The sequence below is a fragment of the Telopea speciosissima genome, chromosome 7 (genome assembly GCF_018873765.1).
Source record: "Telopea speciosissima isolate NSW1024214 ecotype Mountain lineage chromosome 7, Tspe_v1, whole genome shotgun sequence".
NCBI lineage: Eukaryota > Viridiplantae > Streptophyta > Magnoliopsida > Proteales > Proteaceae > Telopea > Telopea speciosissima.
In genome coordinates this window covers 49,512,144-49,529,398 of record NC_057922.1, presented here as the reverse complement: position 1 = coordinate 49,529,398, position 17,255 = coordinate 49,512,144, and the positions used below count along the sequence as shown (strand labels likewise).

General features: G+C 38.6%; 1 protein-coding gene across 1 annotated transcript; it reads left to right on the top strand.

Moving 5' to 3' along the window:
- Window positions 1-5,049: 5,049 nt before the first annotated feature.
- Window positions 5,050-7,801, top strand: LOC122667029 (probable caffeoyl-CoA O-methyltransferase At4g26220). The gene is made up of 6 exons (XM_043863190.1): window positions 5,050-5,241; window positions 6,077-6,201; window positions 6,309-6,388; window positions 6,954-7,098; window positions 7,178-7,309; window positions 7,415-7,801. The coding sequence occupies exons 2-6, from the start codon at window positions 6,118-6,120 to the stop codon at window positions 7,703-7,705; spliced, it is 732 nt and encodes a 243-aa protein (XP_043719125.1). The 5' UTR covers window positions 5,050-5,241; window positions 6,077-6,117; the 3' UTR covers window positions 7,706-7,801.
- Window positions 7,802-17,255: the final 9,454 nt, after the last annotated feature.

The window sequence follows — 17,255 nt, the reverse complement described above, 5'->3', positions numbered from 1 at the left end:
TAGACATCTAACCTATGTGAAGAGATATATTCATGAATTATGTTCAAAAGGGTAAAAATGAAGTCATTAGATGACTTGACTAGTACTATTATTTTTCACCTCATTCTGATTAAATGGGAAAGTAGTACCACCACAATGAAAGGAGGATGAATTATAATCTCTTAATTAGCCAAAAACTCATGAAATGTGGGGGTGTGTTAACTGTGGTGCACACTATGAGCTGGCCTACGTGGATGTAGAAGGTGAGGTCACCTACCGATGAGAATTTTATAGGTGAATTCTCTAAACATACATGCATAGTTCAAAACCTCATTTCGTCTCGGTCGAAATCTCGAATATTTCGATCGAATCGAAACAAAATGCAAATTCGAATTGAAAAAATGCAATATTTCAAAATTTTCGGTGAAATTTAAGTCATCTCGTTTCGGAAATCTTGGTAATTTTGGTCGTCTCATTTCGGAAATTTCAGCTATTTCAGTCATTTCAGCATTTTACACCCACAAATGACCAAGCAAAACTCATAGAAAAAGTACCATATTTTGACGAAATTTTGATCAAACCGAAACACCGAAACAAAACGAGATTTTAAACCTTGCATACATGAGACTAGATAGGGACAAGGCTGGTATTTTTAAAATGTTCAATTTTGTCATGAAAGGAAGTCACATAATGTCGACTAGTAGGATATGGATGGTGAGCTTATCGGCTACACAAACGAGGATAGGTTCAATAAGTCTGACTTTACCCATACTCTGTAGAGAAGTTCATCAGGCATAGTGCAAGCTCTCTCTCTCTCTCTCTCTCTCTCTCTGCGGTGAAAGAAGGGAAGAGACAAAGAGCCTCTCCAAACCCATATATCATTCCATGACCAGTATAATAGCCCTTCAAGAAATAATCTCTGTTTGTTGTAGAGGATTGAAGGTTGAGACCTTCTCCGTCATTTCAAGAAAGCTTTTAGAACAATGAAGGAGAGAGACATTTGATGGGATTATTGTGATTCTTCCATTATTGTAGCAGAATCTTGAGACCAATTCAAATCCGTCTGGGCCTCTCTCCCCAGAAATCGTTGACCTCAATTTCTGGTCTGGGTTTTCCTCTATTTGCTTTAAAATCTTCTTCAGCCTTCCTGAGAATTTTGAAACCACTCTGCAGAATTCAAGAAAAGAGCAAGAGCTGATGTTTGAGGGAGGAGAACTGTATGCAAGAATACCTCATTTAGAAAAAGAGTGCACTGTCCATTAACATGGGTTTTGAGATCACACAAAACATGTATCTCTGGTATAAGGAAACGAAGGAAACCAAACGCTAGAGAAGATTATACGTACAGTGTTGGATGGCTCAAGGATCTTTATGAACGCACGAAGGCTTGAGGCAGGCATAGACTCGCTTGCGGACATCTTTGCTCGATCGGTACTAGATTTTCCACGGAAGGTTATGGCCACGAAGGGGGAGTTTTAGGTTCTAGTCGCGTTGAAATCCTTTGTTGGAAATCTCATAGACGAACCGGTTCGTCACCATTAGAGTGTTCGCCCTCTCTTGCCTTCCCCTGTCTCCCCAGCCCAGGCAAACCTGCAACAACCCCTCCCCCTTCGCTCTCACTCTCTCCTCCCCTAGACCCATGCCCTCCTTCCTCGATTCCTCCCATCAGAGGGGGATAAATCAAGGGTAAAATTGACATTTGAAAAAAATTAAGGAACCTCAAATGTTACATCGTGAATTGTAAGGTACTTCAAAGGTAACGTTTGGTGACACGTGGTGCGTCTAAATCATAAATTTCAAATGTTGGGCATCTTAGCCCGTACTTTTTTATCTTGTGTCAAGGAGTTTTCTCTTCTTATCTATTGAAAGCAGAGTTAAATAATCACATTTAAGGTATAAAGACAAGTAGAGCCGGTCCCCGTGTTAGCCATCTTCTCTTGGCAGATGATTGCATGTTATTTTCAAAAGCTAGCCTTGATGAGAGTGAGACCCTTTTGTGATTATTTACCGATTACTATTTAGTTTTAGGCCAAACTGTTAATGTTCGTAAATCTAGCATTCTTTTTAGTCCAGGTGTCCCTTCTCATATCAAAGAAGCCACATCTCAAGCTTCTGGTTTTCCTATTGTTCATAACCATGGGAAATACTTGGGACTCCCTACTGACTTTGGGTGCTCCAAGAGATTGCTTTTCTCTAGCATTACGGATAGGATACAAGCTAAGCTCTCGGGTTGGAAGGAATCCCTTTTATCTTTGGCAGGCAAAGAGATTCTCATTAAATCCGTTGCCACTAACATGCCAACTTATGCTATGTCCATGTTTTCTCTCCCTACCTCTATCAATGATAATATTAATAGCCTTCAAACGGATCTGGTGGAAGGATAGGAATGGGAAGGGGGTCTTTTGAAAAAAATGGGATGTTCTTTGTTCCCATGAATCATTGGGTGATTTGGGCTTTAGAGATTTGGGGTCGTTTAATCTAGTTCTGTTAGCTCACCAAGGGTGGCGTATCTTGCATCATAGTGATGCGTTTTGGGTTCGTGTTCTCAAAGGGAAGTATTTTCCGTCCTCTTCTTTTCTTGAAGCGAAGGGTCGACAAAACTGCTCTTGGGGTTGGTGTAGCATTCTTAAAGGAAGGGAATCCTTACTTCTTGGTTTAAGAAGGCATATTGGTAATGGGTGTACGACTAGAACTTTTAAGGACTCATGGATCCCTTCTCTCCCTGGAGGGCATATTACTAGTTGTCTTCCAAACCCTAGATACAATTTGGTCTCCAGCCTTCTTGATCAGCTTCTTAAGGAATGGAATTCCTCTATCCTTTCTAATCTCTTCTCAGCTGATGAAGGAATGGCTATTAAGCGTATCCCTTTGCCTATTTCGGATATAGAAGACAATTGGATTTGGACTTGTTCTAAAAGTGGGCGCTTTTCGATCAAATCAGGTTATCATACTATATTTCGCAATCACGTTAGCACTCCCTCCTCGTCCTCGGACCCTTTTTGGAATTGGTTATGGAGCCTGAAGCTCTTACCCAAGATAAGCTATTTCTTTGGCGAACATGTTCTAATGCTTTGGCTGTTAATGATCTCCTCTTTGGGAGATCTCTAGCTCAAAACCCTTTTTGCCCTTTTTGTAATAATATTGAGGAGTCTATAGTCCACTCCTTAGTACTTTGCCCATTTGCTTCCACTTGCTGATGGCTGTCTCCTCTTCGAATTGATGCCAATCTGTTTAATGGTTCAACCTTTAAAGAATGGATTGCATTTTTAAACACAATAGGCCAGCATTATCCAAACCCGAATGATTTTGCTTTACATTGGACATCCCTTTGTTGGAAAATCTGGAAAAGCAGAACTAGATTTGTTTTTTCTTTTATTCAGTCTAATCCTCACACTCTAATATCTACTTTTTATTTGTTCTTGGAGGAAAGCATTGTTGGACTTCAATCTTTTCACTCGCTACCGAATGTACACTTGGTTGATCCATGCTCTCCTTTGAGTATGCCTTTGCATTGTCCTTATGCTATTACTGACGGTGCGTGGTCTGCCAGTTCTTCTAAAGGCGGGCGTGGGGTTATTCTGTTTGATTCTTCAGGAGTCTTTATGGTAGTTCGTTGCCGGTCATCTTTTGGATGTTCGGCTTCTATGTTAGAGGCTTTAGCCATTCGCGATGCTGTTACTCTTGCCAGCAGTCTTCAGCTACCTCAGTTGCAAATTTGTTCTGATTGCCTCATAGTTGTCCTTGCGTTTCAGAGGTCGCCAGCCACTTTGGATTAGGCATCACAGTTAGTAGTTGATGATATTTTAGTTCTTTGTACTACTTTTTTCTTTGTGTCTTTTTTGCATGTTTTTCGAAACTATGTTAAATAGGCTCATTTCCTTGCTATGGGGGCTTCTAGGTTTGATTTGTTTCATTTTTTATGGTCCAGCACACCTCCTGTCTTTGTAAATCTTCCAGCTGGCCAAAGTTTCTCTATTGTCGATTTCTTTTAATAAAATTTTTCATCCTTGACCAAAAAAGTAAAAAAAATGCAATTTTTCTCAACGTTGGCTACCTTAAGACCGTCATTTATCCTTAATAAATTAATTATGGGATCCATATACCCATGACACATGTCATGTAATCAGTATATGTGAACGGATTGACGTACATGATTTTTTTTTGGCTCGTGGTCTATTTTTGGGGATTGGACTCCTCTGTTTGCAAGGCATCGCTCAGGAAGTCAGGAATCAGGACTGTGTCGTACTCATCTCAATGACTCATTCGGTTCCTTGTTTTGGCAGGCCCGTCGAGTTCTCACGCGCCCTTACGCTTGGGGTTGGGGCTACACCGCTACACTACTTAATCGGCCAAATAGTAGCGAAGGTGATTAATCACATATTGAACGAATACGGCAGCATCGGATAAGGCTACTTAGTTGGTACGTTTTGTTTCGGCTTTACACTTATTTAGGGTTTTGTTTTATTTGATACTTCTGTTTCATGTCTTATGCCATTCTTCAATGGGAAACTAAATTATGATTTCTAATCAGATCTTGTGCTTGCTTTGGATGTCTTCTTCTTCTTGTGGCCTTTTTTTATCTACGATTTAGGGGAAATTAGGAATATAGAGGCTAAGAACTGCTTCACAGTCTTTTTTTTTTTTTTTTGGTATTGGTAGAAGCTTCAGTCTTTGAATCCTGAAGATAATATCTGATCGAATCAAGCTATTAGATTCATCAATTCTGCTCCAAATACAATTCACGCCTTTTGATTTTTCTACCCCTTAAAAGAAAAGCACAAAATATGCAGTATTGATGCCAATGATCTGTGGTTCTTATGAGTTCTGTGGGGTTCATTCCTGTGATCGATGCAATATTACTGCACATAAAACAGTTTCTTTTCTGGTCTATAGTTTACAATTCAGCCTCAGATGTCTACTTCAGGGATGCAACAAACCCCAGTTCATCAACATCCCATGCACCCTTTGAAGATGTTACTCTGTAGGCTTTAGAACAGCAGAAAACAATTAAATACATATAACAATGGCTTATGATCACCTTCCATTCATACACCTACAGACTACAAAACTATATCAACCAAGTAAAGGCCAAGCCCCCCTTTCCAGATTGGAGATTGAGAGCCTATTCACATCCGAGCCTCATGGGAAATATTGTTGATTCTAATGAAGCAAGATGTGTTGAGAGGTGACCAATTGTAGAGGAGAGGAAGCGCTTCATGAATAGTAGTGAAGGGACATGGATGAACTTACCAAGCTAAGAGTGTAGAAAAGCAAAGGGAATTTGCAAATTTGTACTTGGGAGTAGCTTAAACCGCCTAAAGTTCTATTCAAATAGACACTGGAATCATATGGGTTTTGAGGAGTATCTAAGTTGCACTAACTACTGATATCAAAATCTGAGTGTAGTGGTATCAGTCATTGTCTCCCAAAGATGCAATTTCAAAGTAGGGAACCCGAGCATAGAGTGTGATTCAACCCTGGTTAAGTTATTTCACATTCAACCATAAGAACATCATATTGTATCAGCTACCATCAGAAAAGGAAAAGCAATGAGGTTTTAAACACCCACTACAATAACTCTACTTGTTGTGATGGCAGAGTAGTTTGTTCAAACTCATTTTTTCTTTCCTCAAGAATTTGGAGTGGGCTACAGAACACACACTTATGCCCGCCTGAAACCTGCATCTGCCAATTACCTACTAATCACTGCCCACCAAAAAATAAAAAGAAGAGAAAGAGATTTGTCATATGTGATATTCCTTAACCAAGTAATACGAATATCACTTCTGATGTTCTTATGAATAAGATTTGTTGGAGAACCCAAGATATAATGTCAGCAAGATAGTTGTTGCAAGGGAAATAGATGAATAGTTTGATCAGTTTATGGCTACACAATTTAGTATCAAGTTCTCATGGTATGAAGAGATTCAATGCAAGCTAAGCCTCTGCCCGAATTACTCGGTGTCTTCTATATACACAGATCCTGTATGAAGAGACTAGTAAAAACGTTCATCTTCTGTGTAATTGTGAAAAATGATGGACTGGTATTTGAATAACATTGCATTTCATTGACTGCATAGATACCTTACTCTGTTAGTTTGGACAGTTGGAAGTTCTTGTGCAAGATAATTAGAGACAATGGAAGGAGCTTCTAACCTGGACAGTGGGAAGCGAGAATCCAAACCTAGCAAGGGGTTGTTGCAGAGTGAGGAATTGTATCAGGTACTGTCCATGTTTCTCTTCAATTAACATTTCTTTTTAATCAGACCTTTATGTTGTTTGCACTCCTAACTTCAAGATTTACTTTGTTCTTCAAACTCATGTGATAGTATATCTTGGAAACTAGCGTGTACCCACGAGAACTGGAACTTCTCAAGGAGCTAAGGGAAGCTACTGCAAAACACCCGAAGTAACTGTCTTTTTACTACCTCATAAACCATGTTCTTTTTTTTTTTTTGTAAGGACTCTGATTTCTTGCACGGCCCATCTAGGAAGGCTTTCTTATACATCCCAAATTAATTTTGTGGGCAGGTAGGCCATTCCCCCCCCCCCCCCCTGCTCACATGTCAAGTTTCAGCCCGAAAAGAGTTGGTTGTGTGGTGAAATAAAAGCCATGCTTTATCTATCCAATGGTCAAAGTTGCCACTTTATCCTTCCACATGGCACAATTAGGTGTGCCACATAGGAAGGCCTTCCTATGTGGGTAATGTAGAGAACATTTTGCTTAAAATAGTTTTTGTTTCCACTTTTATCCACCTTGTATTGTTGTTCTGACCAAAATTTGTTATATTTAGAAGGATAAGTAGCAATTTGTATGACCAAATAGATTGAACTAACAATAACCTTTGTCAAAATAATATCATTTAAATTATAAATGAATTTCTGATAATTGGTGGTACTAAATGAATAGAGCAGTAAATATCTTCATATTACTCCAACCTCTAACATGTACCTAACATTGTCTTTCTCTTCAGGGCTGTTATGGGTACTGCACCCGATGCCGGTCAATTGATGGCCTTGTTCTTGAAGCTAATCAACCCAAAGAAGACAATTGAGATTGGTGTTTACACTGGATACTCTCTCCTTCTAACAGCTCTTTCCATACCTGATGATGGGAAGGTATTTTAAACCACTATATATCCATTAATCTTCTCCATTCATCTACATAGCTATTTATTGTGCAGAATACTTTATGCAGATTGTGGCCATAGATTTAGAACGAGAAACATATGAGATTGGGTTACCAATTATCCAGAAAGCTGGTGTCGAACACAAAATCACTTTCATTCAGTCCCTTGCGCTTCCAGTACTTGACAAATTGTTAGAAGATGTAAGTATTATACCTCTAATTCCCTATTTTTATTTGCATTCTTCAATATTTAAAATTTACATCAGCTCCATTTTTTACTATTATCTTGTTTGGGTTCTTTTGCAGCCTGAGAATGAAAGCACGTTTGATTTTGCTTTTGTTGATGCAGACAAGGTTAACTACTTGAATTATCATAATAGGATCTTAAAACTTTTAAGAGTTGGTGGGATAGTTATCTATGATAACACACTTTGGAGAGGAACAGTTGCTTTACCCAGAACCTTGGTTCCAGAGGACATGAGATTGTCCAGCCATCTTATAATTGAGTTTAACAAGTCAGTAGCAGAAGATCCTCGTGTCCAAATGTCTCATGTTCCTGTAGGAGATGGCTTTACTGTGTGCAGACGCCTGTATTGATCTCAAGCTTTTAGCTCTCTTATTGCTCCCCGCCATTATTCTGTTTACGTACTCTGTGTAACTTAAGCTTGGACTGATTGGAAGTCTTGAATACCAGTTTGTAACTTCACCCCTAAATTTTAAGTTATGCAATCGTTTTTTGCCCTTGTTCATCTCATTTTAGTTGTATAAATTATCCTCTGTATGACTATTTAAAACATGGTACACCATAGATAAACTTTTTATTATGCTTTCTCCCTCTCTTTCTTAAAATCTGTTTAGGTTGATAGAAATTCTCTGTATTGCTTTTCACAGTCTAACTTTGGTTCATGAACAAAGTTTTCAACAAAATAGTAATTCTAGCCACAGTGTGCACACATTGTGCATTTTATTGCAGAAAGAATAAATGACTGGTAACTAGGATCATTGTTGCAATATCTCGTGTATAACTTCTGTAATTTTAACCTCAAGGGGTTAGCGCAGTTGGCTTGGAGGGGACATGAGACTCCGCCTCAGGTAGCAAAGTCTCATGATCAAACCTTCGCCACTGCATAATTTCTTGGGGCCATCCGCCTGAGGCTCACTAGGGCCCAGAAGATCCCGGTGTGTGCGTGGCACGGGGGTCATGTACGAGCCCAGGGGGGATTTAGTCGGCCTAAAGTCAGATACCTCTCCTGTCTCCCAAAAAAAAAAAAAAGACCTCTGTAATTCTCAAGTGTCTGTTCTTATCATATAAAAAATTATTTCTTTGCACAATTTTAATCCATATTTCTTTTTATATTTGGGATTATTACATCCCTTTCCAAGTGGAAGATTAAGCATTAGAGTACTAAGCTAAGTACTAATAGGTAAATTTGGAACAATCCTACAAAAACAACATCATGAAGGCATGAAATCGAGAATTGAAATAGATGACTAAAAAGGAAGAAATGACAAATGGACAAGGAATATTTTCTGTACTGTTATTATAGAATGGTTGCATGGAAGACAATAAACTTACAAAACAAAATATTATTCACTGCAAGTTTTCCTCATATTGTGAAATAAATGGAAAGGAGCCTGCAGTACATATATGGGAATCTTCATCTTGACCTCGAATACTCAGATTTATCTGATCAAAAGCTTGGGAAGATGGTTGACAGCTTGTAACAACAGGGGGATAGGGGAAGAAAATTTCGCAGGACATCCTCTTCTCTCAGGATGTATGTGTTCCATTTGGAGGGGAGAGCTCTTTTAAGATCTTTGATTCCAGGTTCTTCACGCCATGCGATGACTCTCAGAATAGAGACTAAATCCATGGTTTGTTACTGTTACAAATCAATATATTTTAATTGCCATTTTTCCTCTTGCCAATAATCTGTTGTTATGAATCCATTTTGAATCCTGAAAAGCTTGGTTAGTAAAAAACAGAATGTGATGGTAACAATAAAGGAAACTACGTTTCATCAGGTGCCAAAAATTGTAAACCCACAAAATGGTTTTGCCAAAAAAATTCTATCACCCTAAAGTAATGGGAGACAAAAAAAAAGAGAAGTGCATTCATAGAGCAAGAATAGATGCAGTTTTCTATTATGGAGCTTTTAATGCTGACATTAAAGGCCGTACCCAGTGCAGTTAGAAAAGGAAAGATGTTGGATCAATATTGGATATTGAACTCAATATTGGATTCCTCTAGCAACAGGGATTGTTCCTTGGTGGGAAAGATTGGATGGGTTGGTGATTAGTCCCAATAGGAATCTCAATATTTCTTGCCCATGTGTGCTACCAATTTGGAAGTGAGAGGGCAAATCACATACATTCATGAGATTGCCAAAATGCAAGAAGCACTCTCTCATTCTTGGAAAATCAGTGGAGCACTCCCCTTCCTAGAACCGTTTTCTCTTTCTCTCCCTCTCTTGGTGTTTGATCTTGGAGAAAGCTTGGATTTTGAGAACCCTTATGTGTGGAGGAGTTGGCTTGATCGTGTGGGAACGCCAAGTTTTGAGTAGTGCGTGAAACGACTGAGAAAGGGCTATCATCGGTTGGAGGTTTTGCATCTGTGAAACTTTAGGTAATGATCAATTCCCCTGTTGTTCTAGATAATTTAATAGTATTCTCCATTGATAAAATCGATTTTACCATGCTTCCGCAGATCTATGTGATCGCCTTCAGTGTTGGACCCATTAGTGTTCAAGCGAGGTATGGTTACGAATACTTTGTAACATTCACTGATGATTACTCTCGTTATGGTTATATATACTTGATGCACCGCAAGTCGAAAACTTGTGATAAATTCAAAGAATTTCGAGTAGAAGTTGAAAAATAGTTGGATAGTTACATCAAGTGCCTTCGATCTGATCGAGGAGGAGAGTATTTATCAGATGAGTTCAGGGACTATCTGAAAGAAGCTGGGATAGTATCTCAGTTGACGGCCCCAGGGACACCTCATAGAACGGAGTCTCAGAAAGGCGGAATCGAACATTTTTTGACATGGTTCGATCCATGTTGAGTTATTCAGAAATACTGTTAAGTTTTTGGGGTTTTGCACTAGAAACTACCATCTATATACTGAACAGGGTACCCACAAAATCTATACCCAAAACACCTTTTGAATTGTGGTATAGGCACAAGCCTAGTCTCCAACATATCAGGGTGTGGGGTTGCATAGCACGTGTACGTGCGGAAGCAACAGACGGATAAGTTAGAATCTCGTACAGATAGATGTTATTTTCTTGGACACCCTAAGACTACAATAGGCTACTATTTCTATGACCTGGTGAATCAGAAGGTCATAGTAAACATGCGACATTTCTAGAGGATGATATGGTCTCACCGAGATCGGATCCAGTGGTCATAAAGGAAATATCTAATGACCAACTACCCTCTGCACCCACAGAAATTTCAGCCGACGTACCTACTAAGGAGCAACAGCCTCAAGAGCCTAGACAGAGTGGGAGGTCTATATGACCACCGACTTGTTTGAATCTTCTCACAGAGGAAGATCAAAGTGTGGAAGAATTCCACATGGTGTCAGATTATTCAGACACAGATCCTTCTACTTATGTTGAGGCTCTAAAGGATGTTGATTCAGATAAATGGAAGGAAGCAATGCGCTTTGAAATAGACTCCATACATTCTAACCATGTCTGGACTCTTGAGGATCTGCCACAAGCGGTGAAAACCATTGGCTGTAAATGGATCTTCAAGAGGAAGAGAGGTATGGATGGAAAGGTGGAACGTTTCAAGGCGAGACTAGTTACGAAGGGATACACTCAAAAAGAGGGTATCGACTATGATGAGACCTTCTCGCCAGTAGCGATGATTAAATCCATTTGGATTCTATTATCGATTGCAGCATACCATGATTATGAGATCAAGCAGATGGATGTACAGACTGCTTTCCTTAACTGGTATCTTGCTGAGGTCATATACATGGATCAACCAGAGGGTTATGCTTCCCCAGGGGAGAAAAACAAGGTATGTAGGTTGTTGAGGTTCATTTATGGACTGAAACAGGCCTCTAGAAGCTGGAACATCTGTTTTGATCAAACTATCAAGGAATTTGAGTTTGAGCAGAACATTAATGAACCATGCGTGTATAAGAAAATTTGTGGAGGTGCCGTCTGTTTCCTTGTCCTATATGTGGATGATATACTTCTCATTGGGAATGATGTGGAGTTACTTTCATCTGTAAAGATGTGTTTATCCAAAATGTTCTCAATGAAAGTTCTGGATGAAGCCAGTTACACCATAGGAATTAAGCTTGTGAGAGATCGCAAGAAGAGGATGTTGGGATTGTCACAATCCACCTACATTGACAAAATGCTTAACAAGTTCAACATGTAGGATTCTAAGAGAGGTAATGTGCCCCTCATACATGGAATCGGTCTTTCCAAGTCACAATGTCCTCAAACTTCTAAGGATGTTGAGGTTATGAAATGAGTTTCCTATGCTTCGGCAGTAGGAAGTCTAATATATGCCATGTTGTGTACCAGACCTGACATTTGTCACGCTATGGAGATTATGAGCCAATATTAGTCCAATCCAGGACAAGAACATTGGACAGTTGTCAAGGGGATCCTTAAGTATCTAAGGAGGACCAAGGATTACTTCCTTGTTTACGGTTGTGATCAGCTGTCAGTAGTTGGATATACCAATTCGGACTTCTAAACTAACAAGGATGACAGAAAGTCCACCTTTGGGATGGTATTTATGATTGGTGGTGGTGCAGTGATTTGGAGGAGTGCTAAACAAAAGTCAACAGCCGATTCCACAATAGAAGTTGAATACTTGGCAGCTAGTAAAGCAGCTAAGGCAGGTGTCTGGCTTAAGAAATTTTTGACTGACTTAGTGGTGGTGCCTGAGCTAGTGGAGCAACCCATACTATTGTTATGTGACAATAGGAGAGTTATAGCACAAGCAAAGGAACCAAGAGCTCATCAAAGGAATAAGCATGCAAAGCGGAAGTATCACTTGATTCGTGAGATCATTCAGCGTGGTGACATAACCATAGTTAAGGTTGACATGACAGATAATTTATCTGACCCTATGACTAAAGCATTATCTCCTATTGTTTTTGAGAAACATGTTGGGAATATGGGGATAAAGTTTAAGGGTAATTGACACTGATGTACAAACTCTTTTTGAATTAATGAATTTAATTTTTGATTTGCATGATCAGTTGTTGAGCTTAGTTGTTGTCCATAGGTATTCATACCTAAAGCTGTTCACCACTAGGGACGGGACTGGACATCCTGCCCGGCATGGTGGTCACATTGTGTGTGCTTAGGAAGGTTACTTTTCCAAGACACAAGTGTGAGTGTACATACGGTGTGTACATTAGAATGGATCACTTGAGAATTTCACATGTAGTGTACTGTCAGTTTATAAAGAAAATGAGATTATCTTAAGTAGTTCTCGATTTGTCCATTGACTTGAGGGGTCCTTATCGTTGCATTCAAATGTTGTGTTTTGGTGCACCAACGGTTGGTGTCTCTCTGACTATATATCAATGCACTGGACTCACAGTGTCTGGCTGTATTCGAAAGAGATGCCCAACATGGAATCCACAGCCCATACAGTGGGAATATGTCGAAAGAGTATTCTATACACTGTGAGTCCAGTGCATTGATATATAGTCGATTTGTCCATTGACTTGAGGGGTCCTTATCGTTGCATTCAAATGTTGTGTTTTGGTGCACCAACGGTTGGTGTCTCTCTGACTATATATCAATGCACTGGACTCACAGTGTCTGGCTGTATTCGAAAGAGATGCCCAACATGGAATCCACAGCCCATACAGTGGGAATATGTTGAGAAGAGTATTCTATACAGGATTGGAGACAAATCCAGATCCGGTAACATTTTCAAAATGTTTTTTGAAATGTTTTTAGATATATATTTGCAAACCATTATCTATTTTCTTGAACATTTTGTTTGAAATGTTTTTCCTTGGTCCAATCAAGGTAATTGAATCTCTCGTTCGGCGTATCGGTTCGTTGAGGATTGACAGTCTCAAACACATGCCTTATATTAAACCATGCAACATTGTTTTGTGGGGGACTAATGTGTGTCTTAACTACTTACCTTGGGTGTTGATTGTTATACTTTGTTTGGCATCTTTGGTGATTGCACACTTTAGAAGCTGAGTAGAATCCCATTGCAATCCTACCCATTTCCTTTCGATTCCATTCATTTATGCAGCACGGTTGACCATGATTTTCTTTTTGTGAACCTCTTGTAAGATTGGATCTTATAGTAGGATGGAGGATATTGTTAGAAAAGAAAAGATGTTGGGTCAATATTGGATATTGGACCCCATATTGGATTCCTCTAACAATAGGGATCTTTCCTTGGTGGGAAAGCTTGGATGCAGTTGGGGATTGAGTCCCAATAGGAAACTCAATATTCCTTGCCCATGTGTGCTACCAATTTCAGAGTGAGAGGGCAAATTACATATATTCATGAGATTGCCAAAATTCAAGAAGCACTCTCTTATCCTTGAAAAATCGGTGGAGTACTTCCCTTCCTAGAATCGTTCTCTTTTCCTCTCCCTCTCTTGGTATTTGATCTTGGAGAAACCTTGGGTTTTCAGAACCCTTGTGTGTGGAGGACTTGGCTTGATCATATGAGAACGCCAAGCTTTGCGTAGTGCATGGAACGACTGAGAAAGGGCTATCATCGATTGGAGGTTTTGCATCTGTGGAACTCTAGGTAACAATTGATTCCCCTGTTGTTCTAGATAATTTAATAGCATTCTCCATTGATAGAATCAATACTACCACGCTTTCGCAGATCTATGTTGATTGCCTTCATGCACAAGGCTCCCACATTTATGTTGATATTATTATATATATTTTTTATAACATTCTACTAGCAAGTTTGAATTCACTTACATATAGCTAAAAAAAAGTCAATCTCCTCTTTACCTTCTAAAAATCTCAATAATGAAACAACATATGGCATGGAGTCACATTTGTCATACTGAAAAAATATATTGGCAATAAAGCTGCCCTTAAAACTCAATGTTAACAAAATACAGGCAAATGATATTTTAAGATATAAGATAATGGAAACTACCTCAAGCTCATTATTTAATCTTACGGGTCCTCTTAGTACGCAGCCTTATTCTTCATCATCACTTCAAGAAGCAATCTCATTATCAAGATTCCTTATTTCACCTTCTTCAATTTCTCCAACATTCACCATGTGTCTCTTACCCTTCTCTTCTTCACTGCTTGAAGAAGATGAAGACGACAAGAGTTGTCCAAGATGATAAGGAAGGCTGAAGCATACTAATGAGTACTCTACTAAAGACCTTAATCGTCCCCCTACAGGTGCAATCGGGTTTCCGAGTAGGCCTCCAAGATACAACAACCTTTGTTGTCTTCCAGCAATAACAGTGCACTCTGCTACTACAAACCTCGTCGAGAACTTCGGAGTTGTACTTAGGCTACACTTGTATGCAATGCATTAGTGAAGACGCTGTGTTGATTTTAAGTAAATGGGTAGCATAACAATATAAGAGAAAGAGAGAAAGAGGGAGAGAGTATAGCACGGATTTGTGCATACATTTGAAGGCACCCACTACCTCTATTTGTAGAAGTAGATGCATCCCTTCAAGCAACCCATGGAATGGGTGTCCATTGGACGGATTGGATTAAAAGATTCTAATCCAAGTGCTAGGCACGTATGGGTATGTGTCTATGTGTCTATATATATGGGTACAATGTATTTTGTACTGCTTGCCTTATGGGCTTGAGTCCATTTAAGTCCAAAAAATAATTAATGTGACCAAGCCCAAAACCGGCCCAACAATGAACCAAAAAGATAATATGGGCTGGGCCACCACACCACACCTCGCCTTGGGGGGGCATTCCGAGATGGGAGAGTCTCTCCTCTAAGGGACATACATTTCCTAGAGAATCATATTCTATTCATATACCTTTATTCTTTCTTTTCCATTTCCAATGCAGGACTAAACATTCCCCACAAAAAGTGCATTGCCTAAAAGCAAAACACATGAAGATAAAAGTGCAAGATCCTGTGGGAGGGAAAAACCAAAATTTCAAAACAAAAGAAAAGACTTGAATTTTTATTAAACAACATTTAATACAAAAATTCTTCCCACAGTTTAAAAAAGTCGATAAAATACATGATAGACTGAGCATATTAGAATGATACGACACTTAATTGTAAATGTCTTTCAGACTTGAATCTTACTAGGTCTAATAAGCTACGCTACAGAGGAGAGTGAAGTCAGACTTCTTGAACCTTTCCTCATTGGTCTAGCCAATTGTCTTCCTAGTCATATCCTATCATCCAACCCTTCAATATACCCTTTAAATAAAATTGGATTCCTTGGCCTTGTCACCATCTTGGTTTCATGGTCGTTTTGAGAATTCGCCTATGTAATCCTTATTGAGGGCGGGCTCACTCTCTATGATCACTTAGTTCAGCCCTTAGTATGTAACAAGGTTAACATACCCTCACGATTTATGGGCTTTGCTGATTAAGAGTTCTAAACTCATCTTGATCATCGTGGTAAGTACTATCTTCTCATCTAACTGAAATAGGCAAAATATGATAGTACTAATCAAGTCAACCAATGACTTCATTTTTACCCTTTGAACCTAATTCCAAGGATCTCCTATCACATAGGTAGGGTGTTCATTACCTTGACTCGTGAATCACGGACCTTTTAAACCTTTTCCTTTAGATGTTTCTTAAATCACTTTGGTTGTTCGTGGCTTTGTGAGCAAGTCTACCACATTTTCCCCCGATTTTACAAAATCAAGGGCAATGGTACCATCATTAATGTATTGTCGCACCAAGTTATGCCTTAGAAGAATGTGTCTTTTCTTACCATTATATACTTTACTTTTAGCCTTTGAAATCGTTGCCTGATTATCACAATGTAAGTGTGTAGGCCGCACTGGTTTAGGCCATAATGGTATGTCTGTTACTAAATTCCTTGGCCATTCAGATTCAGAACCGTTTTTTTTCTAAAACCAAAAATTTAGCTTCTATGGTGGATCTAGTCCCACAAGACTGTTTAATCAATCTCCAAGAAATCGTACCACCACCTAAAGTGAATACGTACTCACGAGTAGCCAAAGTCTCGCTTGAGTCTGATATTCAGTTAGCATCATAGAATTCTTGAAGCACTGAAGGGTTACCACTATAATGCAAAGCATAGTTCATATTACCATTTAAATATTTTAACAAGTTAGTTAAAGCATCCCAATGTTTTATTCCTAGATTCTTAGTATGTTAGCTCAATTTACTAATAGCAATATCTAGTTTAGTGCAATTCATTAAATAAGAGACAAAACCAATAATTTGAGAGTATTTCGGTTCACCCTCATTTTTCTTTATATGACCTCCAACAATCAATGGAGTTTTCAAAAATTTCTCATCAAAATAACCATACTTTTTAAGTAGGTTTTCAACATAATTATTTCATTTTGTCTCCTAATAATCTTGATCTCCAAAATCACATCAGCTTCTCCTATGTCCATTGTTTCAAATTTAAACATAAGAAAGGCCTTAGTTGATTTAACTCTATCAAGACTAGTCCCCATGATAAGCATATCATTCACATATAGAATGATAAATAAACCTTTATTATTATTATTATGAAATTTACTATAGACACACCTATCATAATCATTTACATGAAACCATTTGATGTTAAAACATTATCGAACTTTTCATTTCATTGCTTAGGTGCTTGCTTTAAGCCATATAATGATCACACACGATTACACACTTTATGTTGTTGACCAGGAACTATACATCCTTCCGGCTATTTGATATAAATTTCTTCATCCAAATCTCCATTCAGAAGAGCAACTTTTACATCTATTTGATGTATGACCAACTTATAATAGATACAAGTATAATAAATAGTCTAATTGTTACAATCCTAGTAACTAGAGAGAATATATGAAAATAATCTATATCTTTCTTTTGCCTGAATTTATCAAGTGAACCATCAGGTTTTAACTTCTTTCTAAATATCCATTTAGTTTCTAGAACTTTAGCTCCAAGTTGAAGATTAACCAACTCCCAAATATAATTTAGCAATGAT